Below are 25,998 nucleotides of genomic sequence, written 5' to 3'. Positions count from 1 at the left end.
AATATGACTCGGTATTATATTGCATTATATTGCATTATATTATATTATATTATATTAAAATATATATATTATATTAAAATATATATTATATATATAATACAATACAATACATTATATTATATTATATTATATTATATTATATTATATTATATTATATTATATTATATTATATTATAGTAAAATAAGACCGGGTCTTTTATTAATTTTTGCTCCAAAAGACGCATTAGAGCTGATTGTCCGGCTATGTCTTATTTTTAGGGAAACACGGTACATCACTAATAAGGAAATAAATGTATACTTAATGACATGGCTTTTAAACCTATAAGTTTAGAATTGATTTAGAAGACTTTTTAATAATAGCTTTGGAGAATCCCACTCAGGGAAACTAAACTGGTACAATCTTTCTGGAAAGCTATTTGAAAAACATCATTTAACATTCTGATGCATAGCTTTGGTCCAGCATTTCACTGCTAGGAAATTTCCTACAAATATGTTGGAACAAATGAACGAAAATATATGGACATGTTTGTGTTCTACGGAACCGATTTTAATAGAGAAAAACTGGGGAAAAACTAAATGCCCATCAGTAAAGGCTGAACTAAACTATGTAACTCTATATTATATAAACCTTTTTTAAAAATTAGGGAAGTCACCATGTACTAACATGAAATAAAACAAAGACCCAAAATGTCAATAAATGTAAATCTATATATTTTCACACACATTGGTATGTACACGTGTGTAAGGGGGATTAACTGTCACTTTCTACTATATACATGTCTATACTTGAATTCTTTAAACTTGTTTTCCTTATATAGTAACCATATGAAACTGCATATTCATATAAATGTTTCAGATAACACTGTGAATGTATTGACTGTTTCTAGTCATATGTAAGGATTTTCTAATACCGAATTTAATTATAGATCCAGATCACTACATTTAATGTTAAATTGCACCACTTGTGTTAGCTTACTACTATGGTTTTCGGTTAATCCAATGTGGAAGTTTTCCAACAGTTTCATACAACCTGAGAAAGTACCGTGGTATATACACTGATAGGAAGTAAAAGGCTCTTCCATGAGTATAGAATTCCCACTTTGACTTTTATTCCACATGAAAGCAAATACTTCCTCGTCTTTTCAGATATTATTTACATGGCACTGGCTACCACATCAATGAGAACCTTTAGACGGTTAACTCTGAAGCAAAGGGAAATCCCAAAGAAGGCTACAAATGGAAAAAGTAGTTTATTCCCATTTGGCAGGCTTCTAATTTCTAATTTTTATATCGTCTTTGATTCTCTCCCGATTTTACTGCTTTGAACTAATTTATATGTTCCACCTCACACCTCACTTTGAGGCTAGACGTTTCACAAGTCCATTAACTTGAGAGTTGATTGTTGCTTCTCCCTCATCCATCAGTAATATCCAGCTCATAAACTCCAGAATTTAGTAAACAATTCCACCTTCACCCCGTCTGTGGCTTCTATCAGTCAGGAGAGTGAGGCAGGTTCTGAGTATGGGCTCTGGAACCAGACTCTGCAGGTTTGCAGTGGGCTTGGGTGGCATGACTCTGGAAAAACTGCTTAACTTCTGTACCTCAGTTTTCTCATCGGCAAAATGGGACCTATTTCGGAGGATGGTTGTAAGAATTAAATTAGATCAGGGTATCACTTAGAACAGCCTAGCCTGTGTGACTTTATAAGTTTTGAACATACTCCCTTTGAGCCCTATAGGATTTTAAATGTTTAGTTTGTTCCCATTTGGCAGGTTCCTAATTCCTGGGCCTTTACTTGTATCTTTTCTGATTCTTTCCTCCTGTCTTTCATGAGCTATCCTCATAGTTGTACACAATAGTCCACGTTTCTTTTCATTTCATTTAACAAGAAATATACTAATACCTACCTTGTGACAGGCATTCTACTCCACACCTGGTGAATATTCACTCATTTTATCCCCTTAACAAAACAATAAAGCAGATACTATTACTTATTTTCGTTGTAAAGAGGAGACCGTGGTTTCACAGAGAGCATAAATAACTTGCCCAAGGTAACAAAAAAATTAAGAGTGGGAGTAAGGAGTTGAACCCAGGCTCCTGAGGCCTTGCTCCTACCCGCTCTGCTACAGCCTCTCAGATACACCACCACAGGCAAAAGACCCCCCCAGGGGGCATGGGAACTGATGAGCACAAAGGGAACGTCGGCTAATACATATTAAGCACATGGACTTATAGGAAAGAGTGATCTGACAAATATGTACTGTAGTCAAACATTTTGGAACCCACCATGTTTAAAAGACACTTCCGTAACTCTAGAAGGTACCACACAAGTTCCTCTTTTGAAAGTTTCCCACACTTGGGCATTATGAAATTTGACCAAAATGTGATTTCCAGTTTTCATATTATGAAATTATCTTATACAGCATTTCCCTTGTTTAAACTGAAACTATTCCAAACCTTCACCTAGATAATGGATTGGATGCTGTTGGGAAATTTACATTTAAATTACATAGGTCAAATCCCTCTACTTAAAAAATAAAAATAAAATAAAAATAAAAATAAAAGTATGCTTGTTTTTATTCTCTACTGAAGCAAACAAAGATATGTTTAAATTACGTTCCATTACATTAATGAAATCCAGAATCTGTATTTCCAAGAAACAGTTTGAGTCAAACATATATACAGAGAGTGCCAAAAAAAAAAATGTATACACATTTTAAGAAAGGAAAACTGTATTAAAATTGTAATACTCAATATATACCGATAACAAAAGATGAATACAAGTCACACTTGACTTCTGAAATTACAAGAGGTGCTCAAAGTGGTTACCATCAGCATACAGACACTTCTGATTACAGCAAACTACTGCTTGAGCAACACTGACCAAAGTGTCCGCTTGTATACATTTTTTTGGCAGCAATGGTATTTTTCAAAATGTGTCACCATTGGATAATTCCAACCAAAATTATCAGGCATACTAGTCTTGCCTTATATTTTAAAATGTCCAGTGGATTATGGAATTTTATTCTCAGAATCCCAAGCCAAATCACTGAAAAATTCTCAATCAACCCAACTCCAGTCTACTCCAAGTTTGTGGTAAAACTTGCAGCAAAAAATATGATGTGAAACTCACCATGGAGAACCCCACATTCTCTCTTAACATCTCCAAATTTCCTCTTTCCTTTACCTATCAGGCAAGAAAACATTTCTGTCGTACATTTTTCTGCACATAAAAGCAGCAATTATACGTTTTCAAACTTGAAGAGAATTTAAAGGAAAAAAATGTATAGACCTGGGCCCAAGATTGATGAAATTCCTGAAGTCTTTGGCACTTTGTATACATCAAATACAGAAGACCTCTCCAAAAGTAGTTTTCCAATAAGTGAGAGAATTTATTTCCATTTTGATCTGCAATTTACTCACCCCAGCAGTGAGTGGCTCACATTTTTTTAGTGTTTCCTAGGTAGCCAGCACTATTCTAGGCACTCGTTTCATCTTCTTGGCAAAATGACAAGTAGATACTATTATCAGTCCCATTATACAGACAAGGACACTGAGGCACAGAACTATTAAATTACTTGTCCATGATCTAGTACGCAATAATTAATGGGTCTGGGATTCTAATCCGCCAAGTCTGGGTCTATTAGCCCTTAACTCTTAGCAGATATGTCATTTTCTCTCTCAGAGAGCGAAAGACCAAAAGACCCAGATGAATGTTTATAGAAATAAACAGGCCATCCTACTAACCACAAATTTCTGGGGGAACAAAACAGTTTACCAGGAGGCAGATGATGATTCTGATTTTAGAGTTAACTCTTATTCTCCTACTCGGTTGTAATTTGGGGCTATGTTCTCTGTCTGCTTCCTATTACTACATACAAGAGGCACTCAAAAATTTCATTGAACAAGCAGGTAAAGAAGGGAAGCTGGAGGAGATCTACTACCTATATGGGAAAATATAAGGATAACTGCAACTAAACTACTTTATGCAAGTCACAGATTAACAGCACACAAGTTTGAAATAAAAGTGGTCTCTTATTAGAAAGTCCCCAAAGATTTGCATACGAAGAGGTGCCAATGAATCACATTATAGCCATGAAAATGAGGAAGGAAACCTGGTATAAGAAAGCAGAAGAACATTTGCTTCCCATGATCTTCATGAGCAGGTCTAATAGCTGCCTCAATCAGAAGACACGGAGCCGAGTACCCTCCCCAACAAAGGTGAATTTCAATATTTATTATAAGTGGGCTTGCTTAGAAAAGACAGAGAAGGTTCAAGGGGGAAAATGCTTTGAGGTTAACATTGTACAAACCACAGGTTAGGAGCATAAGGAATTATATAATGTACAGAAATCTGACATGAATTACCATCTCTTACGTGGGGCTTTGTCTGACTGCCCTGGTAAAAGCAGCACTTGTGAATGGGGTAGAAGTCGTGCTTCGTCAGAAGAGTGTGCAAGTAAGGGTACGATTACAGGCACCCAAAACCCATGACGTATGTTAGAAATTCTTGCCAGAAACGTGTGCCTTCTCAACCGATCTGTTGCATGTGACGGTGTTAGTATGTAAGGTGTTAATATGCCACCAACCTGCAGTCTGTTTTTGAAAAGCAGCATTCTGAAATCGTGCCAGGCTTCGATTCACTCTGTGTGTGTGTGTTTATCTGTACTAGCTAACCCTGGAAGCCATGAACACCACTGTGATGGAGGGCTTCAACAGGTCCCAGCGGTGCCCCAGGGACACGCGGACAGCGCAGCTGGTGTTCCCAGCCCTCTACACCGCCGTTTTCTTCACCGGCATCCTGCTCAACACCTTGGCCTTGTGGGTGTTTGTTCACATCCCCAGCTCCTCCACGTTCATCGTCTATCTCAAAAACACTTTGGTGGCCGACTTGATAATGACACTCATGCTTCCGTTTAAAATCATCTCCGACTCCCACCTTGGACCCTGGCAACTCAGAGCCTTCGTGTGCCGTTTCTCGGCCGTCATCTTTTATGAGACCATGTACGTGGGCATCATCCTGCTGGGCCTCGTGGCTTTTGACAGATTCCTGAAGATCATCAGACCTTTCGGGAAATACTGTGTACAGAAACCTGTGTTTGCAAAAACAGTCTCAACCCTCGTCTGGTTCCTTCTGTTCCTCATCTCTCTGCCAAACATAATCTTAAGCAACAAGGAAGCCACACCATCATCTGTGAAAAAGTGTGCCTCCTTAAAGGGTCCTTTGGGGCTGAAATGGCATCAAGGCGTGAATTACGTATCCCAGTTCATTTTCTGGACTGTTCTGGCCCTAATGCTTCTGTTTTATGTGGTGATTGCAAAAAAAGTATACAATTCCTATAAAAAGTCCAAAAGTAAGGACAGCAAAAAAACCAAGAAGCTGGAAGGTAAAGTATTTATTGTCGTGGCTGTCTTCTTTGTGTGCTTCGCTCCATTTCATTTTGCCAGAGTTCCGTATACTCATAGTCAAACCAACAGTAAGACGGACTGTAAATTGCAAAATCAACTGTTTATAGCTAAAGAAACAACTCTCTTTTTAGCCGCAACTAACATTTGTATGGATCCCTTAATATATATATTTTTATGTAAAAAATTCACAAGCAGGCTAATATGTATGAAAGGGAGAAAGACCACAGCATCAACCCAAGAAAATCAAACTAGTCAGACAGACAATATAACTCTAAGTTGATAACCTTATCACGGTTAACTTCTATTTATGGACAAGACTTTGAAAGACAATTTATTTGAAAATTACATTTAAGCAATGGGCCAGAAGAAAAAAAGACGGAAACAAACGTTTTCTTATATTTTATTATCCTGGTGTATGGAAAGGATTATATAAATTTTAATTCCACATAGATCTGTTCATGAACAAGATGAAGTACGAATAGGAGGCAACAGAAAGCAAACGGCCACTAGAGGTCATCTTTTCGAGAGAACTCACTTAAATTTTGGAAAAGATTATAAATGCAGTCCTGAAAGATCCCCTCTCCAAAACACCTTCTCACATTCCTTTACACACATAATACAAGCAACACTATTGCCTTTGTGTCCCACAAATGTTGATACTTGGCTGATAAAAAAATAAATAAATAAAACACCTGGAAAGTCCTTCTGTAAAAGAAAGCTGAAGGCAGTCACAAAGCCCTTTGAAAACCCAGATGAAGGAGTTTCTCCTTACACTACACAGCGCCTTTCTCACACTATTCCATCACACCAAAGAGGCACGAGTTCCATTATTAAGCTACATATTATAAAATATTCTGCTACCATCACACTTGGCTTACGCCCCAAGCGTGGACAATTCAAGGACAAGAATAGTGTGTTGTTATTCAGCAAATACTCTAACGGTGGTTGCACGTGCCACCTTCTCAGCAAAACCTTCCTGGGCCACAACCTCTATTCTCCAGCCTCACACCTCGGGTTGAAAATAATGACTTCTCCCACTGTTTGTATTGATTAGGGCCCTCACTGCAGATTTCCCTTGACTAGTTCGCTGTATTCTTGACTGCATCCCCCAAAGATGTTTAGGAGTCTCTACGAAAGACATGTTGTGAAGATAGAAAACATCATGTTTTCTTAGTATCTCCCACAAGCCATTATCTTCTAGAGAAAATGCACAAAGGAGTAGTCGCGTTCTGTAAATGTGCCTCTAGCTCCAACATCGACACCATAAGGTGAAACCCAGGCCTCTTTCCGTGTCCTCAGAAGCCATGGAGGACTTGGACCTTCCTACTTTCCCGGCCTTGTCTCCTAAGTGCTCTTCCATCCCAGAAACTTTATACTCTTCTACAAATTAGTAACTGTCATGCCAGGCTGCTTTTTGCCCCTGTGAGATCACACGTGTAAATTTCCCTCTGACTCGCCAAGAAAACTCTTATTCACCCATGAAACCCCAAGTTGCCATCACTTAGTCCATGAAATCTTACTGGCCAACCTCCCACCACCATCTCAAACCCAATCACTCCCTTATCTGTCACGCCTCAATTATTGTACTTATCACTGTGCTTTGTAATGACTTGCTCACACGTGTACCTACCCTTTTAATAACCTATGTACACTTCTGAAGGCAGAGGTGGTGTCTCATTGTGCAATCAATAAGTATTTGATAAATCAACCAAACTGGTTTTATTTTTACATACTAGAAAAGGAAAAGGGAAGTCAACTCTCACTGATGTTTTTATTATCAAAAGATGATGTAAATTTCTTGAAACCTCAAGCTCTTGTCAGTTGCCTTCCTACAGCATGTACGTGGGCCTGGAATGTGGGGGCGCTCGGGGGTTCTCTAGCGAATGCTCGTGAAGGGAGCAAGGCTACTGAACAGGACGCGGATAGCTCAGGGGCTAGTGTCTATCCACAGCTCAGTTTTAAAGCTGCTGACAAAATGCTTTAACTATGTACTGTTCGTTTTAGTTAAATAAAATTTGTAACTGTAGCATATTACAATCTCCAAAACTCTCCTTTTAGAAGTACTCTTGATGCCTGATTTTCGTTCTCTCAAATAAAAGAGTTAAATCATGGGAACAGTGAGTGTGTCACTAAATCCACCTTACTTTTACTGAGCACACTACTCAATCATGACTAGATTCAAATATTGTATTATAAGTAACTGCATCCAGATAGTCTATGCAATTTTTAGAAAGATCTTTCAAGATAGAATTTCAATAGCAAACCTGTCCTTCATACATACAAATATTTAATTTTATTGTAACATTATAGTCAAAAGCAGAGTACCTGATTTATAGAATGAAATAATCTAATGAGAACTTAGAGAAGAAGCATATTAGAGCCATCTTAAAATCACGCGCACAAGATACAAAACAACTATTTGAGAACTTTGCAAAGCAGGGATCATGAATACTAAATTCTAGAATACTTATAAAATGGGACGCTATGTCATAGCCATGTGTCTTAGTGACACACGTAATGAAAAAAAAAAAGGAGCTTTGATACAGTGTGTGTGAGCTCAGAGCACAATTAAGGGGTTTTGTCCAAAGCTAAATGTAACAATTGTTACTAGATCAGGTCTTCTGAATAACCCTGGGGCAAAAGAAGGGGAAAAGGATATTGCCCCATATAGAAGAATTCTTAAGAAACCAGGGAAAATTACTATAAAAGGGGAAGGCGGAGGCAGACAAGCAGTGTCAATTCCCAATTCACAGAGTTAGATGACTGACATAAAGTCATTGTCACATTAGAACCTATAAAAGAATTAGTCAATCTTATTACATCTATCACTTCATATTGTCCATATCCATTTAAAAGCAGTTCCTCCCATTAACTTTCTAGTCTTCTTTCTAAAAATGTCTGACTATCACCCCCAGGTAAACTGTATTCTTCCAGCAAGTTAAAAAAAAAAAATCACAGTTCACATGCATCTTAGCAGAACAAAACCTCCCCAGCAGCAGAACCTATTCCCAGCCGCATCCAGCACCTCCAGGAAGGCAAGTTTAGAAGACATCAGTCCGACTGAGGAAAGGGAGGAATTTACAACTCATTTAAAGTGCCTAGAAACACAACTCAACATTTTAAATTTTACATGTAAACCAAGTGTAGTGAATATGAATATAGAACATACGTGTTCACATCAGCAGTTCTTACACCCCAGGGAGTATCGGAACCAGCTGGAGGGGTTCTAAGAAGACAGGCTGCTAAGCCCAGCCCCAGAGTTTCTGGTTCAGGAGGTCTGGGTGAGGCCTGAGAACAAGTTCCCAGCAGACACGGATGCTATCGATCTGGACCACAAGAACCACTGAGCTGGAGTGTTCCTTGAGGTTCATACGTCCATAAAGACTGATTCACGGCACAGCCTTCTTGGGCAGGTCCAAGAGTGGGGTCTACCAAGAGGAGACAAACAAAACTGTCCTTAAGAGAGCGGGCGAACATAGGTGACAGGTAAAGGCCAGGACTATGGCTACCTTCAAAGGTCATACCCTGCTATGGGGGCATCTGCCACTCACTGCCAACTGTTGGCACAGGAAGGGTTTGGGGCCCAGGGTTGCTGGCTGGAAGCAACAGCAGTAGTAAAATGGGCATCAGCAACAACAAAGCACCACATATTACTCACTACCTACTGTGTAAGAGCTTTAAATATATTGTCCCATTTAATAATCCCAGGAAGCCTATAAAGTACTACTGTTATCTTCATTTCAGAGATAAAGAAATTGAGAAACAGAGAGGTTAAGTAACTTGCACAGGGCCACACAGCTTGTAAGTAGCAGGGCTAGGACTCTAATTCAGACTCGGGCTTCTGAGCCCATACTCTTAAACACTATGTTTACAACCTTAGACCTTAGACCTAATGTTCTCAAGAGAATTCATAAATCCAGTCTCCTATATTTCCTGTTATTTTAGAACCTTCCGTAGCCACCCCCACACTCCCTGACCCCACAAAAACAATGTAATATTCATGTGTGGGCCGTAACTAGCCCAGGTGCTGCCAGCTCATTAGCCTTGACCTAGAAGCTAACAAGAACCTCCCAAGACCTTCCACTTATTTACAGAATGCTTGCTGTGTGCCTCGCACCGTGCTGTGTGCTTTACAAGGCTTACTACCTTTCTACTTTTTACTACAGCCCTACGAGATAGATACTGAAGGCTCCCTGTTGGGGGCGGGCAGGAGGAAAGAAAACTGAGGCACAGAGTGCAAGTACCGTGCCCACAGCGCACATGACGCCACGAGCAAAGCAGAGGCAGAGCTGGGACTGTAACCCAGGCAGGTGGCCTCAAGACCACGACCTCAGTGGCTCTGTCACACTGCCTCTCTGACAGTCAGGACAAGCAAATTCTTCAAGGGGTAACATCAGGCCCCAGCAGTGAGAATGGTACAGACGGAGAGGTCTCAACACCAACGAGTTTCAACAACCTCAGGGGCATGAGCAGTTCAACCGTGGACCCTCTGAATACTTTGGGGGTCCCTCCAGCACTTGAGAGTTCCCAAAGCATAGATTCATGGGTTCCTTTAGTCAGTCATTCCTTCATCGTACACTTGTGTGCAGGGCCCTTTGCCCCCCGGAAGCCGCACACCGGGAAGGCACACAGACCACAATGAATCCAAATGTGGCGGGATGAGAGACATAATTAACCCACCATGGAAGCTCGAGGAAAGACTAGCTAACTGCAAATGGAGAAATGTGAACTGGACCTGACAGGAGCAAATGGAGCATTCAGAAGGGAACACTGCTGCTCAACGAGCAGTTTCGAGAAGGGCTCAGGTGGGGGTGGGTACCATGCCATGGCCGAGCATGAGGGGACCAGGCAGGGCCTGAGGCCACAGCCGTGACTGTGGACAGCGAGCCTGGGAAAGGAGTGTGGGATGCTGTGTTGTGTTGGGGTGTTTGCACTTCCCGAGGAGCCACTTAAGGTTTCTGAAGTGAAGGATGACATAATCTATCTATGCTGCACTTTAGGAAAAACAGGTGGCCAGCAATACGATGATTCTGTATTGAAGGAAAAGCCATTCAGGCCAGGAGATCAATTAAAGAAGTTTCCCATCTATGCAGGCAAGAGCCCGGGGGAGAAAATCTGACGTGGACCATAGAGACATTTTCAGAGAGGTGCTGAGTCCAAGACCACTGGATAATAGGGCATTATTTGTAAAATATATTGATTGGCATGCAAAATGTATTCTCAGTAGGGTCCATATTCCTTCCCCCCCGCCCCCCACCTCTCTGAGATTCACTGCTCCAAAGGTCATTAGCTTGGGTGATGTCTTAGATCATGAAAGGAGCCAAGAGGCAGATTCTGGCTATGCTGTATTTGAAATATCAGTGAGAGAGCTCGGTCAAGGAGTCTAGGCAGTGGGGGCAAAATATGAATCCAGGGCTAGATTAGAGGCTGGGGAATGTCTTCTAAGACAGGAGAGTGAGGAATGAGCTGAGCACTCGAGAGGCCAGGCTGCACAAGTCTCGTGGGCAGCAAGTCAGAAGAAGAAGGCACTGCGGGAAGATGCCTGGGATCGGGGTGGGGTGTGCGGTGGGATTGGTGAACGCAAAGGAGAAACAGGAGATGGATGTACTGGAAACCAAGGAGGAAGACAGATCCAAGGAAGCAGCAACAGTCAACAGAATCATACACTCTGGAAAGGCCAAATGTGATGAACCTACAGTTCCAAGGTAGGTCAGTGATAACTTTTAGAAGGAAGAGGGTTAGGGCCCCAGTTTATAATGGGAAGTGAGGGGTACAAGCAACTCTTACCTTGCCAAAAAGAACAAGTCAATTTACAAGAGTTCCCAAGGAAGAAAAACAGCAGCAGTTGTATCAGCCTGCCATTTTCCGAGGTGTGTAAGAACAGGTTACAGCAGCTCCTGACCATGCAGTTGCGGAGGGAGTGTGTCCCACGTGACGTGGCAAACAGAGCAGACGTGCTCCCTGAATGGCGGCAGTAACCACTCAACCAAGAGAACCCAGCTCTGGTCAGAAACAGGGTGTGCTGACATTTCAGACTCCACTCCCCCTGGGATTCTGATTGAAGCCCCTCACTCATTCTAGTATGCAGTATTTATAGAAAACAAGGAGGGTGGAGGAGCTGGGGGATGGACATCAGTGGTAGGATGGATACCAATGAGTGGAGAACCTGGGGAGGGGTGACAAAAGAAAAAGAGAAAGCCAAGAATGCAACGGAGAAAGGAAACAATTTAAGACGTATAGTAAGTAGGTAAACCAGTTTTTAAAACATTTCCATACCTCACTTAGCATGTGAACTTTTGCCACTTTTGTAATAAAATTCAAACTGACACATGGAACATCGGGGCGGGGGGGTGGGCATAGCAATAGAATGTCTATCTTTATTTTTTAAATTCAGCTTAAGCACTAGATGCTTGTATGTGACCTCACATCTTAAGCAATTTCATCTGATGCATATCTGAATACTTTTATAGCTTTCTAAAAATATTAGTTTATGCATTAGATTTATATCATATTACTCTATGCTTTATCCTTTTTATTCTATTTAACTCCCCAACTGAAATTTCCTGCACGGTTCATTACCTGAACCGTGAATGAGCAAAACACGAACCGAATGCAGTGATTCTGCTGAGACATTTCTTTTCCCCTCACATATCCTGGCCTCACATTTTACCCTTTGCCCCAATTTCAGATAGTCTGGAATAAGCTAGTCTTAATTTGCCTCTGTTCAGAAAAGAAAGCTGTGAGGAAAGAATATAAAAAGTATTTCAAGCAATTACTAGTTCACCATTAAAGGAAATCCAGGAGCTCACTAAGAGCAACCAAAATATCATAGACTCTACCTTCAGACAGACACCCCCACCCATTCACTCATTCAATCTGCCTCTGCCTTCGGACTGAAAAACAAAAATAAAAGTTACTGTTCACTCACTAAGTACCAACCACCCTGTATATTATCTCATTATCTCAGAAGAAGAAACTGAGGCTCAGAGGTATTAATGGCTTGCCCAAAGTTAAAAAAAGCTACTGTGTGGAGAGGCTAACATCCACACTGGAGTCTAGATGGCCCCGGTTACTGGGCGCCTGTCACGGCCCGACACCGCCTCTCAAAAGCAAGATTTCCAAAGTGAGGAGATGGAAGACGTAGCCCAGCACAGTAGAAAGTATTGACATGAGGGCAGGAGACAGATGCAGGCATATCTGTCGACTCAATCTCAAACCTTTCTCCCCTTTAATCAACCATCGCACATGAAGTTCTCATACCAGACAACAGTAAGTGCTTTATAGAAAGCAGACCTCAGAGATACAAATCATTTCAAATGACAGATGAAACACAGTAATTCAAGCACAGGGATCTAAAGATACCAATCTTAGCAAGGGAACATTAAAAGGTTTGTAATAATTATACTCAGCACAAATTCTCAACTACTGCATGTGAACCACAATTAGGGTGACTTTCTTATACACAGAGATGGAACAGTAAGATCCGGTGAAGATTTTTCTACAGTCCTCGTTGTATGTTCTGGCTACATACAAAAGACATGGCATGCAAGACAGGGCAACTTGAGCTATGTTGCAGTGAGATGCCTGCTTGTCTTTGTTTTGTGCTGACTTAGTGTATGCAGAGGGCGAGGAGGCTCTTTACATGTGCATTTTCCTTTAAGAGAAAAGGGATACATCTGAGAGTACTGCGACAGAGAAAAATGAGAAGATTACAATACAAATGTTATGTCTACCAACACTGGAGGAGAGGACATGGTACCCAGGTCCATGTCACTGCAGAGAAGCCACATGAAGAAGGAAGGAAAGAGGGAGAAGTGACATGCGAAGGAGAGATGACCAGAAGACCAATGTAAGCCTTGGGAATACATTCGTCAATGTCACGCACTAAAAAGGTGGGAAATAGGAATCAGTTTAAATTCAGGATTTAGAAAGACTTATCATTTGTGTCACCTAATTTTCATTCCTTGTGAGACCTTAGAAACACATTCTCTCCTTGAGTGCTTCTGTCCCTTTAAGACTAATTCTGAAAAATCAACAAGGTTATGGGGATTCTCATCTAAAATTCTGTGATTAAACCAGAATCCTTGTTTTACAGAACACCGAGGCCAAGAAAAGCTGAATGAGTCATCCAATCTACCAAAGAAAATGTGAATTTAGATCTACCGACTTTGTGATTGGTGACCCATGAACCAGGTCTATGTCCGAAACAAGATTGCAGATATTCCTATTTGATTTCCAAATTCCAAAACCCAATGTTGACTTCAGGCTAATATATCAAACTGCCTCAGAAACATTTAAACATGTCCCCTTTCAACACATCTCACAGGATGGACCTAGCAAATAGAGAGCGAACCAATATTCAAAAGCTAAGGAGATTAAAGAAAAACGTTTTTGTTAAAAAAGAAAAAAAAAAGCAGAGAGGTTGTTCTAAAAAATAAAAGAGTCTGAAAAGAGAGCAAAACCAAATGCAATGTGTACCATTGACTGGATTCCACATCAAAAAAAATGTGCACAGGATATTTTTGGGAAATGCAAAATTTTAATGCAGATGGAATATTTATAAATATTATTGTTTCAACATTAGTCTCTTGACTGATAGTATTGTGTTTAGGTAGGAGAACATCCTTGTTATTAGGAAACACAGGCTGAGGCATTTAGGAGAGAAACGTTTGTCACAACGACTGCCACTTCAAACAGGTCCCTCAAAAAGTTGTGTGTGTGTGTGTGTGTGTGTGTGTGTGTGTGTGTGAGAGAGAGAGAGAGAATGAGAGAGAGAGAGAGAGAGAGAGAGAGAGAAACAATTTGTAATCTAGATGAAATCTAACTGAACTATTATTTCAACTTGTGTGTAGACTTAACATCTTTAAAAATAATATTAGAAGAAAAAATCACTTGTAGTAATAAACGAAACAAAAGAATTTTTTTAAGCATTGTGGTGGTAGAGAAACACAAACACGTATCCCAGATGTCATCCTGTATTCAAAATAAATTTGGGGTTTGTAATGGCTAAACAATGTTATTAAAAGAGCTTCCCTGAATTTAATAGGATCATCCAATGAAACGGCAAAATAATTATTGTTCTAAAGTCTTCTGTGGCTTTTATGAAATGTGGGACATGCTATAAAAATCAGCAGGGAAAAAAATTTGCAGGTCAACTTTTCAGTGATTTGAACAACAGTAAAGTCATGGGCTGGTTTTTAGCTGCTCTTTTCATCAAAGCAGTTATACTTTTTTCGTGACTAAACGTGTACTACACTTCCCTTTTTGAATGTTAAGTAAGACCAGCTTTAACAAGTCCCAACATGCGACTGCCCTAATATGCTTTAAGACGAATGCATACAGGCCGCCTCATGTTAACTTTTTCATTACTAGACTTCATTTGCATCACCAGCCAAAGAAACTTTTAAGTAAATACAACAATCTCACTGTTACATTAACCAAGCAAAAAGCCTAGTCCATCCCTAGCCCACCCTCAGGAAGAGAAAAATGCCATCGACTGCACTAGTGATGGGACACCAGCTCCTTCCTGCCCCCAAGAGGAAATCTTTATTTAAAAAAACCCAACACATACAAAGTCAGGGTGCTTCATGATACAGGAAAAACTCGAGGTCCGTCCTCAGACGTAGACAGGCTACCATGATCTTTCTACACACTGGCCTTTTTTCAGTGACTATTTTAAAAGGCACTCAAAACCAGATACTATAATCCTAAATGATCAAAACATGTCCCCTTCAAATTCCAAGTCAAAAAGTATACCAAAAACATTTTTAGCAGCTCGCTACAAAGGAAACGGATTTTCTTTAACATAAAAAAAAAAAAAAAAAAAAGAAATCAGTACTAAGTTAGTTTTCCCCAATAGGACAAAATCAGCCCAAGTAATAAATGTATTAAAATTTAGGGAGATAAGAGAACTCCCTTTATGACTTTAACCGATGCTCATGAAGTATTTGCCCAAATAAGCTCCCTAACAGGGTTTTACAGACGCCACTGGATATTTGGGATAATAATCCTCCGAACTTGCAGAGCAGCACTTTGCTCAACATACTTTTTAAAAAGGCTACAAAGCATGTTCTCTCCCTTTAAATTGATGCTTTTAAGACTTGGCAGTTGGGTATTCTGGCCGTTAGATTTCATATTAAGAGCAGTACATCATGTATTTGTGGTTCACAGTGACAAATGGCAAAAAGTTCAACCCAAGAAGGACGAGTGTCTCAAAGTAAGGTCTGCGTGGCACACATCCCCTTTCCCCTCGCGCTGCAATCAGTGAACTTGCTTCAAATGCTGAAAGCAAGACCAATGAGAAGAACGAAATAGCACAAAGCAGGCGCAAACCTAAATGAATGTTTGTCAGTCTGGCAAATTCCTCTAAGATTGAGCTGTTATTAAATTGGCTAATTTTTGTTCAGAGCCTTGCCTTAGGGCTAGCTACTCACCCATAACATACTAAATCCACCCTAAAACTGGAATGGAAAACCATTGAAATTGTAGTTGTTATTGTTTGTATAGGAAAGTATGAGAGACATGATTTTGATATTCAACTATTGGCATTTAAAATAAACACATTTGTTTTTCTGCACAAATAAGGAAAGAAAATAAACTGTGCAGTACATATACATTATTTCCTTAAGGTATAAGTTAAACACTAAGTAAACCTATTACTAATTTACTAACTTCAAAAAGTTTTCACCTTTCATTATTATTTTCATTTATCTTCATGATAGTAACACGTTTTGATTCCACTGATGAATTTTTTTTTTAACTTGTTTGTTTGAATCTTGCATTCAAGAAAATCTTAGAATCTTTTTGGAGACTTTTATCTGAAAATTCTAAATTAACTATGAATAAAAAGTGATTTGATTATACGATTTTATCGTTACTCTTTTTAAAATAAAACAAGCTTGTTTCAGAAGGAAATTCAAAAGATTCAGTAAACTCAATAATTTATTTAAAATATTTTGAATATTTATATTTGTGTATTTGTGAAAATAGGTCTACAGATTTCACCAGATTCTTGTATAAGACTACAGGTTTCCAAAGTTATCAATTACTAATGTAAACACATTTTAATTTTAGTCTTTAAATAATATGTAGGATAATATCTTTGAAGGACTGTCTTTCATAAAACATATTTTGATTCCTTTTCGCCAAAATGTAATGAGCAAAAGGCTGTAAGTGCATATTTTCTAATTAGCCATGGGAAGCCAAAAAAAGAAAAGAGGAGGAGGAAGAAGAGGAAGGAGAGGAGGAGAAGAGGAAGAAGCAGGCACTGGCTTTGATTTAGCAGGCCCAACCTGAGACTGCACCCCCTCTCCTTCCACAATCCTCTGACAGCCTGAGTGCCAGTGTTCCCTTCAGGTGACTCACCGTCAGATTCCGGCAGGTTCAGGAAATGCTCTTCCCCAGCCTACAAATCTCACCTCCTCTTAGGTGTGAGTCACTCCAATTGTTTCTGAGCAGGAGACTCTGAAAGGGTGCCCCAAAGGACAACCTCCAGGCAGCTAGGGGAGCACCTACCGTCTCAGGCAGAGGAGAAAAATGCGCCTTTTTCATGGTTTACCAGAAAACCCACATCCCCACCAGCCTTAGTTTCAAAGCTTATTCTTAATTAGAGTAGAGAAGCCTGTTTCAACTTGAAGACACCCGTATCAGGTGAATGGACAGCCAACTACCGCAATGAAAGGTAAATAAAAAAGTTTTTTTTTTAATTGTCTTAAAAGCCGTGGTTGATAGGACACAGCACTGATTAAGATTAATTCCACTTCTGCTGAGATCTGAGGTCTGAAGAAACAGTAGAATGAGAATGCTAACTGAACAAGATACGTACGTCCTCTTTGGGGCACACGACTTTTCGAAAGGGGCCACATATCCTTCATGGAGTTTCCAAGTCAGGCAGGCAGGAAACGTGGACTGTGTATTGTGCCTCCCAATGTGCAAATGACGTTTTGGAAATCACTTCTGTTAAGTGACATTTTTAAAAATCACATTTCCTTCGTTAGATGAGTTAAGTCTGAAGTCCCTTATAATTGTTTCCCAAGACCCAAAACTTAAATTTGTTTTATAATCTTTTATTCACATTTTATTTAAAAAGAGACTAGAAGGAAAAATGGTGATTTTTCTGTCCTGGTTGCCTCGTTTTGATAGAAGAATCTTAATCTTTTCATTGTACCACAAAGAACAGGCCAATCCTCATTCTGAATCCTTAAGAGATCATGTTAAAACATGTCAGGAAAGGCACTGACAAAACTGCCCGGCAACTGACAAACAGCTTGGTTCTGCTTTACATTCAGACTGTTGGGGAAGTTTTCACTTCACTGAGGAAAACAAGAAGTAAGCATGGAGATTTGAACTCTGCTAGGTTATATTAAGGACTTTGAAAATGGGTGAGCCTATGGTAGAGTGGTTGTTGATTTATTCGGTTAAGAGTTATCTATTACAGAATTTTACATCATATTCTCAAGTTGAATCTGCTTTCATGTTAGGTCTATTAACATTTTTAACAACTTTCTTTCATGATGCTAATGAAAGATTCCAATTACGAGGAAAATGAACGCAACAAGTTTGGTTCTCTATGACCATATATATGGCAGGGGTGGGGAAAGAGCCAGACACTGTTGATATTTTATTTCGTTATTATTTCTGCTAATTTGAGATGAACAGTCTTTCCTCCTTGAAGTTAGGGAGCAAGGAGATGTGTTCTCTTAGTCCTTCAGCAAAACCCTATCGTTAGACTATTGTTTCCAACACCTACTTGAAACGCAATTCAGGTGTGTGTCGGTTAAGCAGAGAGAAGGGGCTGGAGCAGCTGTTAGATTGCTGACTGTCATGTTGAAGAATGTAGCCTAGAGAAAAAAATTAGTCACAAAATCATAACTATTTTATGAAGAGATTGAGAGGAAATTTTCCTAGCCAGGGACGGTATGCTGAGGGGGCTCACTGCATTTCAGGGATCTGGGTAGGAGAAGGAGGCGAAATTAGAGTGGATGTTTTTACTGTGTAGGTTAATGGTGTTTGTGCCCTTCAGAATCTGCCTGCTTTTCTTCCTTCTCTGGTACCTAAAGATTTCACTTCCTTTAAGAATGAAACATATTTCATGCTTAGCCCTGTACTGTGAGAAAATACCACAGAAATTTAAGAGAGGAGACAAGAACAGCCATTTGTTCTTTGTCTGCCTGCAAATGGAGAGAATCTAGGAAAACCCATGGAATTCCCTACAAGCCCAATAAAGGGATTGGACAGAAGAGAGGTGAACTGTAGGTAGCATCACCTGGGAGCATCCCAGTCTCCGGGGCAGGTGCCCTAGGCACACGCGTGGGGCAATGGCTTGCTTTAGGGCACAAAGCTCGGGACTCAGCAGAATCACTGGGGTTTGGGTACTGACTGTGCCAAAAGTCATCAGTGTGACTTGGGCAAGCATCTTACTTCCCCAGGAGCTCACTGCCCTTCATCAGTCCCAGTAAAGTAAGGGGCTTAGATTTCATGGTCATTAGAGGTCCTGCCGTGACCTACGTCACGTGACCAACCGTGCTACGGTTGGTTATCAGGGACCCAAGGCGAGAACCAAACACAGGGATGCTGGACAGGACATTGGATAAAGCCAACGATGAGGAGGAAAACTGGTCCTCTCCATGTCTGTCACCAGCCAGCTACATGACATTAATCAAACTTCGACCTCCTAAGGTCGCAGATTCTTCCTCTGCTAGATGGACATGACTATGGCTTCCTCCTACTTCCTCAGGTAGGAAGTTTTACATTGATACCAATGCAAGGGTCAACTGCAGTTCTTACAGTTGTGAACATCTGAAGCAGAGAGGAGAGCGGAGGAAACTGTGACCATGTGGTTTAACACTAGGTGAGATGAGTGGCACAGAGGACAAGAAATAAGACTCAAGCCTTGGGCTTAAGGCCGATGCTTAAAGCCAGGCTCCTACCTGACCTGGCAATGATTTCCAAACTTTCTACCAACGTATATGGCAGATGCGGGCAAAACAGAACATTTGTTCTCCATCTGCACCTAATTAGCATATCTTATCTTTCATTAACATTCTTATTAACGAAGCACAAAAAAATTTACACTAAAATGCATCTAAAGAAGAGCACTGATTAAATTTCACATGGTAGAAGAGATCCCATCAAGTCATTTCACACCAATGAATCCATAATTTCTCTTGTAAGGCAATTTCTAATCCTAATTTCTGTTATTTTCAAAGGAAAAGGTAACTACTTAATGACTTTTTAAAATATGTTAGAATTCATACGGCACAAACTGTCTTTCTAGCCTTAATACTAAAGCAATTAACATACCTGGATAGTTTAATATACGCCCAAGACTACTGCATATTTTACCATACGTTATTTAAAAAACACACACACAACTTCACACAACCTTGAGGTGTATACAGCTGTTATCCCCGTTTTACAGCTGAACAAATGAAGGCCTTAGTGGTACACAAGCACGAAGAGGAGTTCTGACCTTGAACCCCGTCTGCCTGCAGTCAACCATGTTCTTAGTTAGTACTTTTTAAAACACTGAGTAAACTCACTATTTGCTAGTAATGACCTCTTTTGTGTGGGCAGTTTCATAGGTAAAATTATAGAGATTTGTGATTTATTTACCATCCTACTTGACTGCAGTAGATAAATACGGCTGTCTTGGGTATATCATGCCCTGCAACAAAGTTGGAGCTCCTTTATTTCCTAGTTTTCCCAAAGGAGACATCAGATACTCATCAGCCTATGAACACCAGTGTGTGTAGGAGCAGAAAGAAGAAGACAGTACACCAACTGACCTGCGTTCCACTCCAGGCTCTGCCCCTCACTAGGTGTACCTACCTGGGCGAGCTCTAGCCTCTACCAACAGCTGGCACATGTCTGCTGAAGGAAATTCTCTAAGCATCAGTTTCTTCATTTGAAAACTGGGGGTACTTATTCTTACTACGACTCAAGTAGCAAGGAAATACTGAGTTCTTCATACACGCCAAGCTCCACTAAAAGATCTGTAAGGAAGGAGTGAGGGAATTCTGTGGTGATTCCTCATTCCACAGTCAAGTCGATCCTACGATGAATGTTTTAGGGAAGAGGAAACTGAGGCATAGAGGGGTTAGGTAACCTGCCCAAGAAAGTGGCAGACCTGCAATTGGAATCCAATGTCCTTTTAATAAATGAAAACATATCTAAATAATTTAGAGTGTCCTCGGCATACAGTAACATTAGCAGCGTTTGCTGAACCCTTTCGCTTCTTAATATTGTTGTTGTTGTGCCTGACAAGACAGAACAGACTTTTCAGCTGCCAGAGGAAGGTTTGCCTGCAGCCTGAACATGCTCCCAGGTTAGAGCCATTACTGGCTTTCAGCCACCAGAGCTAGTCTCCAGAGAACACAGGGTGAAGAGAAACTCTTCTTTTCAAGTCCATGAGTCTGGAGGGTAGGTACCCTTTGCTAAATATATCAAGATCCTGGCTGCTTCCAAAGCAGAAGGCAGCATAATGGAGGGTAGCAGAAACAAAACAATTCTGGGGCCCTGTGCAATAAAGGAGTTACGATCTAGCTGCAGAAAGAAAAGTGGTAACAGAACACTGACTACCTGGGCTGTTTGCACAAATTTGGGCACTCAGCTGTGTGACTCTCGGGATGAAAGCTGACAGGAGAGATCCAAGAAAATAACACATGGACACAAGTTACCTCTAGATTGCAGGTATCTTAGGGCAGGCCACACTCCTTTCAGGGTGGATGACCTACCTGTCCAAACTCGTTCCTCTTTGTACCTGCCAGACTCAAATGAAACTGAGAATAAATCATCAATGGGCTTCTCAAAACAATTTAGGTATAAATCAGCGAAAAAACAAATTGGACAAACAACAAAATGAATTGTTTACTGGATGTATTTACTGGTCATCTCATAGCTGGGTGCAATGTAGCTACTCCATGCTCACAGGAATATACAACCCTTAAATAGCAACAGTTACAATCATTTTTTTTTTTTTGGTTGTTTCAACCAAGCATTTTAAAGACTTGAACAATGAAACCTTTAAATGAGATCAAGGTTTGCACTGTTTCCAAACTGTGCAGTACCCATACTATAGGTAGCAAAATGAACCAATAAAAGAATAGTAGATGCCATGCCAACAAAAAGGTACTCTACTGTATCAATGTATTAGCATATTATGATCACTGTTGAATAAATAAAACTGTACTATATGTTAAACATCAACATACCTTTCCCCCTAAAACATTCATCCTAATTTCACACTGCAAACAATAAAATGTATAAACCACATATAGAAAATGAAAAAGTATCCACTCAGTACAAGCCCTCAAGTATCACTTGATGTTTCATTCTAAGACCCAGAAAGAATGCATATCAGATAGGTACCCAGTCCTTTACAAAGGCATTCTGGGACTCAGGATACGAACTGCTGATAATCAGTTTACAGTGTATGAAACTGCAGGTCTGACTGCAGAAATGCGTTTGAGTACTCGAAGTTGAAGTCCCCTGTAAGCTGGGAACACTAACACGTGCTCTGATGGCCTCCTCATTCCTTCTAGATCCTGGAAGATACTCCCAGCAACATAACTGTTTTGCAACCAGGGGGCCAAAGGCCAACACCTCCACCCTCAACTTTCTTCCCCATCCCAGCCCCCATCAGGAGATGGAGCGGTTCCCATGCTGCCTCCCCTCCTCTTCCATGAATAACAGCCCAATTTACTCCACACTCGACAAGCATTCTCTCCAATATAGTCATATGGCTATTTACTTGGACCCTGCCTAGTTCCCTCAAAAAAGATGTAAAATAGTTTACAGAGATGCTTAATGTGAAGTAAGTTCAAATGATTTTTAAATAAGAGAAATGGAGTCTGAGAAAAACAATGGTGGGAAATTAAATGCTATGTCAGAGGTTAGTTCAACAAATGCATTAATCTCTATCTATCTGATGTAAACCAAATGCATCCATTCCTATCTACTTGATCGACCTAATGTAAACATTCCAACAGAAAAACAAGCAGGCATAATGATTCAGTTCTGGTAAATTAGTAGCAGGCCTAAAAGGACATTATCCTCAGTATGCAGACTACGAGAACTTTCATCAGTTCTCACACAGAAAACTGAAGTTGTGTTGAATATCCAAAGAGCAAGCACACTGAAAATGACTGAATGCTTGGAGGTACCAACTCAACTCCGTCCAACCAAAGCCATTTATGGGGGCTGATGGGACAACACAATGGGACCACGTATGTGGCACACTTTCCATATTTTCATCGTATTGCTGTTTCATCATAATTACTCTAGGAAATCCTCTCTGCCCCATTTTCCCCAGTAGACCTGGGGAAAATTATCTAATTTCCCCGGTGCTAGACACATTAGGTTGAACCATATGAAAATGCCATTTTGACCTGTCGAAACAACAACATTTCTATGTGGTTCAACCTAACACATCAGCCAAGGAAGAATAAACTTTAGAGTTTTTGAAGGAGCAGTCCTCCCAAATTAAATAAAATGACATTACGTTCTAAAATCCTGTAATTATTTCAAAGCTTATCTTACAAAAGCTTATCAATTACAAGTAGAAAAAAACCCCTCAAGTTGGGGGAATTGGTCAAATGGAGGGAGAGGTTTGGAGCAGGCATCAGGTAATAAGGCTCTAGGTCGCACAAGGTATTGGCCGAAAACAAAGCGAGAGACCTGGGGCAGCCCCATCATGACGTTACATGTCGCATACTGTAACCCGCAGATCAGCTTCACTGGATCTGCCCAGATCTGGTACTGGTGATCACTCCCTCTTATGCCTGGCTTCCTTTCCTTACTGACAGCACCCGGTCCTCTCCCTTCACACACAGTGAGCTGTGCAGAAACATCAGAGGACGAGTGTTTGGTATTTGGCCATTCTTACATAAGATCAGCTTCCAATTCCTCCTCTCTCAGCACTTCCAGGGTTGCCCTCTTCCATTGCAGAAGGCAAATGAGGATATTCGTGGAGGTAAAAAAACAATACTGGCAGATGGCGACCACAATCAGCCATGGCCATGACAGCCTAACGTTAAGTCACATGTCACCTGAGCTCTGATTCTGTGCCTGCAGACGCTCTGCGGGACTGGAGCTAGAAGGCTGCAGGGACGCTCAGGAAGTCAGGCAAACAAGGAAAGGGCAATGCAACAGCTGGAGGGACTTGGAAATTGTGTGAGGAGCTTGCCGAGCAGAGTAGGGAGAGACGGAATTTCCAGCACAAAAGGGCCAGGTGGATAGGAAAGGCTGGGTGCGGGAGGTGGGGGCTGCCCAGTGGGCAGGGAGGCTGAAGGGCAGGTCACGAGGGTACCTGCAGAGGGGCTTGAACTGTGTCCTGTACATGGCAGGAAGGAAGCCAGTAAGGGCGGGAGTGACAAGGGACATTAAGTGAGGAAATGTGACAGGCAAGAGAAAGACACGTGGCAAATATAAGAATTCAAACACATTGGTTACTATTTCTCCTCGTTGAACCAATTATCATCTTCTTCCCACATCAACCCAGAATTATTTTGATTCAAATATGCATATACAGCATGAGATGCATTATATGTAATGCCAGATCCTTTTACTACATATGTGTGGGGGTGGGATGTTTATTTCTTGTTTTTATGAAAGGAGAAAATGAGAAACAGTGAGGGTTTGATGATGATAAAAATTGTGAAATATCCACTAATACTGAAGATCTCACTAGAGAAATTTTAAATTGTCAATAATAAAGGTAAGAGATGAAGCTGGACGAAGACCTGTCTCTTAAGTATCAGTCTTATTCCATGAATTGATTAGCATTACAGTTTGGTTAAAGTGTGATGTGAAGAATTAGGGTAGCTAACCTGACATCAATTCTGTCGGGAGAGGCCTCGAGAATACATACCCCGTCATCCACAGCCCAGACAACCACCATAACCACTCTGTTCGAACGGTGACGGTGGGCATTGTCACCATGGAGAGCCATCGTAACTCCAAGTGTAATGCTTCAGCCACGGGGTGACCCTTCCAAAAACGGAAGAGCATCTCTGTAAGCTTGTAAAAAGTGTTCTTCTTTTCTTTCTAGTCTGATAAATGGTGATTGAACAGCTAAACACGTTACCTGGGGTCTTGAATTCTGAGAAATTTGTTTAAAGAACCAGGAGTCATGTGAAATAGACTTGGTTTAGAATATACTCATGTGAATCCACTCTCCCAGCTTTTGGGACTGTTGAACCAATTGTCATCTTCACACATCAACCCAGAATTATTTTGATTCAAATATTCCCACTGATGTGAGAAGCATTGTTTGAAAAATAAGATAATTAATGCGAGTGAAGTTGAGAGCAGAAAATTTTATTTGTGCGTGTGTATATGTGTATACAAATGCATGTACAGCATAAAATGCATTATATGTAATGCCAGGTCCTTTTATTACATATGTGTGGGAGTGGGATATTTATTTCTTATTTTTATTCAAGGACAAAATGAGAAACTGTGAGGGTTTGATGATGATAAAAACTGTTACCCCTAATCTTTCTGACCAGCCTCCTCTCTGTCAATAATCCAGAATTTAGCTACATGTAAAGTAGATTTTGCCTAACAGAACATAAAAATATGTATTTCAACGCAGTAAACTATAAAATCTGACTATATGAGTAATAAGACTTTTACTATTAAGCAGAAAAAAGATAATATTTGCCATGAATTACACCTTTATATAATTATAGCACTTATCATATAAAACTGAATGCATATGTATTATCGCGACAGTCTCCCAGCACCTTCGGGAGCTAGGCCAGGTTTATTATTTCCTCCTTTCACAGATGAGCAAGCTCAAACTCTGAGAGGTACATGCTTTGCCCAGGGTCACAGACTCAAAGATGCAGTCAAAAACTTAACGCCTGCCTACTGAACTGAGGTCTCGGTCACTGGCCAGGCTACTTGGGAGGTTCCGCTAATCAAGCCAAGTAGCACACGGGAAGCAGCCTGCTCTGGGGTGACAGACACTGGGGCTAGTTTCCTGGCTTTGCTTCTCACTGTCTGTGTGACACTGGGAATCTCGTTGAGCGTCCTCACCTATACAGAAGGAATAAGCAGGTTGGAGGTTAAGATTACAAAGAAGCATCAGACACGACTTTGCCTTCAGGGAGATTACAACCCCCTCACCCCCTTCTCATACGCACGCACGCACGCACGCACACACACACACACACATACACGCAAAACAAGTGATCAGGGATCAACTGAGAAGAATGTCTCCTCTAAAGGTGAACCAAAATATGCCTAATTGTAGGCTACAGATATCAAGCAGCATAACTGGGGAAAGGGAATTTTAGGGCAGTGCCTGAAAAACCTGACAGGCGGTGTGCTTTGCCTTCTTCCATCACTGTTGGGATACTGACTCCAAGCATGCATTAATGAAGTGCTCTGTGAACACTGACCTAATTCTATTACAAAAATTAGTAAATTGTACCCAGTGAAGTAACCTGTGTCTTTCCCAAGACCTTCAGCCAAACTGTATCTTAGCAGTGTTGGAACACACAACACATTCATTCTCTCTCTGTCACACTCACACACACACACAAACACACACACACACTCACACTCACTACACTAACTCACTCA

At 40.6% G+C, this 25,998-nt stretch overlaps 2 protein-coding genes across 11 annotated transcripts in view; one reads left to right on the top strand and one right to left on the bottom strand.

The window, feature by feature from the left end:
- MED12L (mediator complex subunit 12L) overlaps nt 1-25,998 on the bottom strand; it is a 322,241-nt gene that overhangs the window by 96,639 nt on the left and 199,604 nt on the right. The gene's annotated exons all lie outside the window — the stretch shown is intronic.
- P2RY13 (purinergic receptor P2Y13) lies at nt 4,156-7,522 on the top strand. The gene is made up of 2 exons (XM_081064445.1): nt 4,156-4,221; nt 4,673-7,522. The coding sequence occupies exons 1-2, from the start codon at nt 4,159-4,161 to the stop codon at nt 5,687-5,689; spliced, it is 1,080 nt and encodes a 359-aa protein (XP_080920571.1). The 5' UTR covers nt 4,156-4,158; the 3' UTR covers nt 5,690-7,522.

This window comes from Rhinolophus hipposideros (genome assembly GCF_964194185.1).
Source record: "Rhinolophus hipposideros genome assembly, chromosome: 2".
NCBI lineage: Eukaryota > Metazoa > Chordata > Mammalia > Chiroptera > Rhinolophidae > Rhinolophus > Rhinolophus hipposideros.
This window is presented reverse-complemented; position numbering and strand designations above follow the sequence as displayed.

What these genes read in the sequence shown, in the direction of transcription:
- P2RY13 (XM_081064445.1), top strand. Translation starts at nt 4,159, where the DNA reads ATGAGCAGGTCTAATAGCTGCCTCAATCAGAAGACACGGAGCCGAGTA. An exon ending in GAGTACCCTCCCCAACAAAG is followed by an intron (nt 4,222 to 4,672) that starts GTGAATTTCAAT and finishes TATCTGTACTAG; the next exon opens with CTAACCCTGGAAGCCATGAA.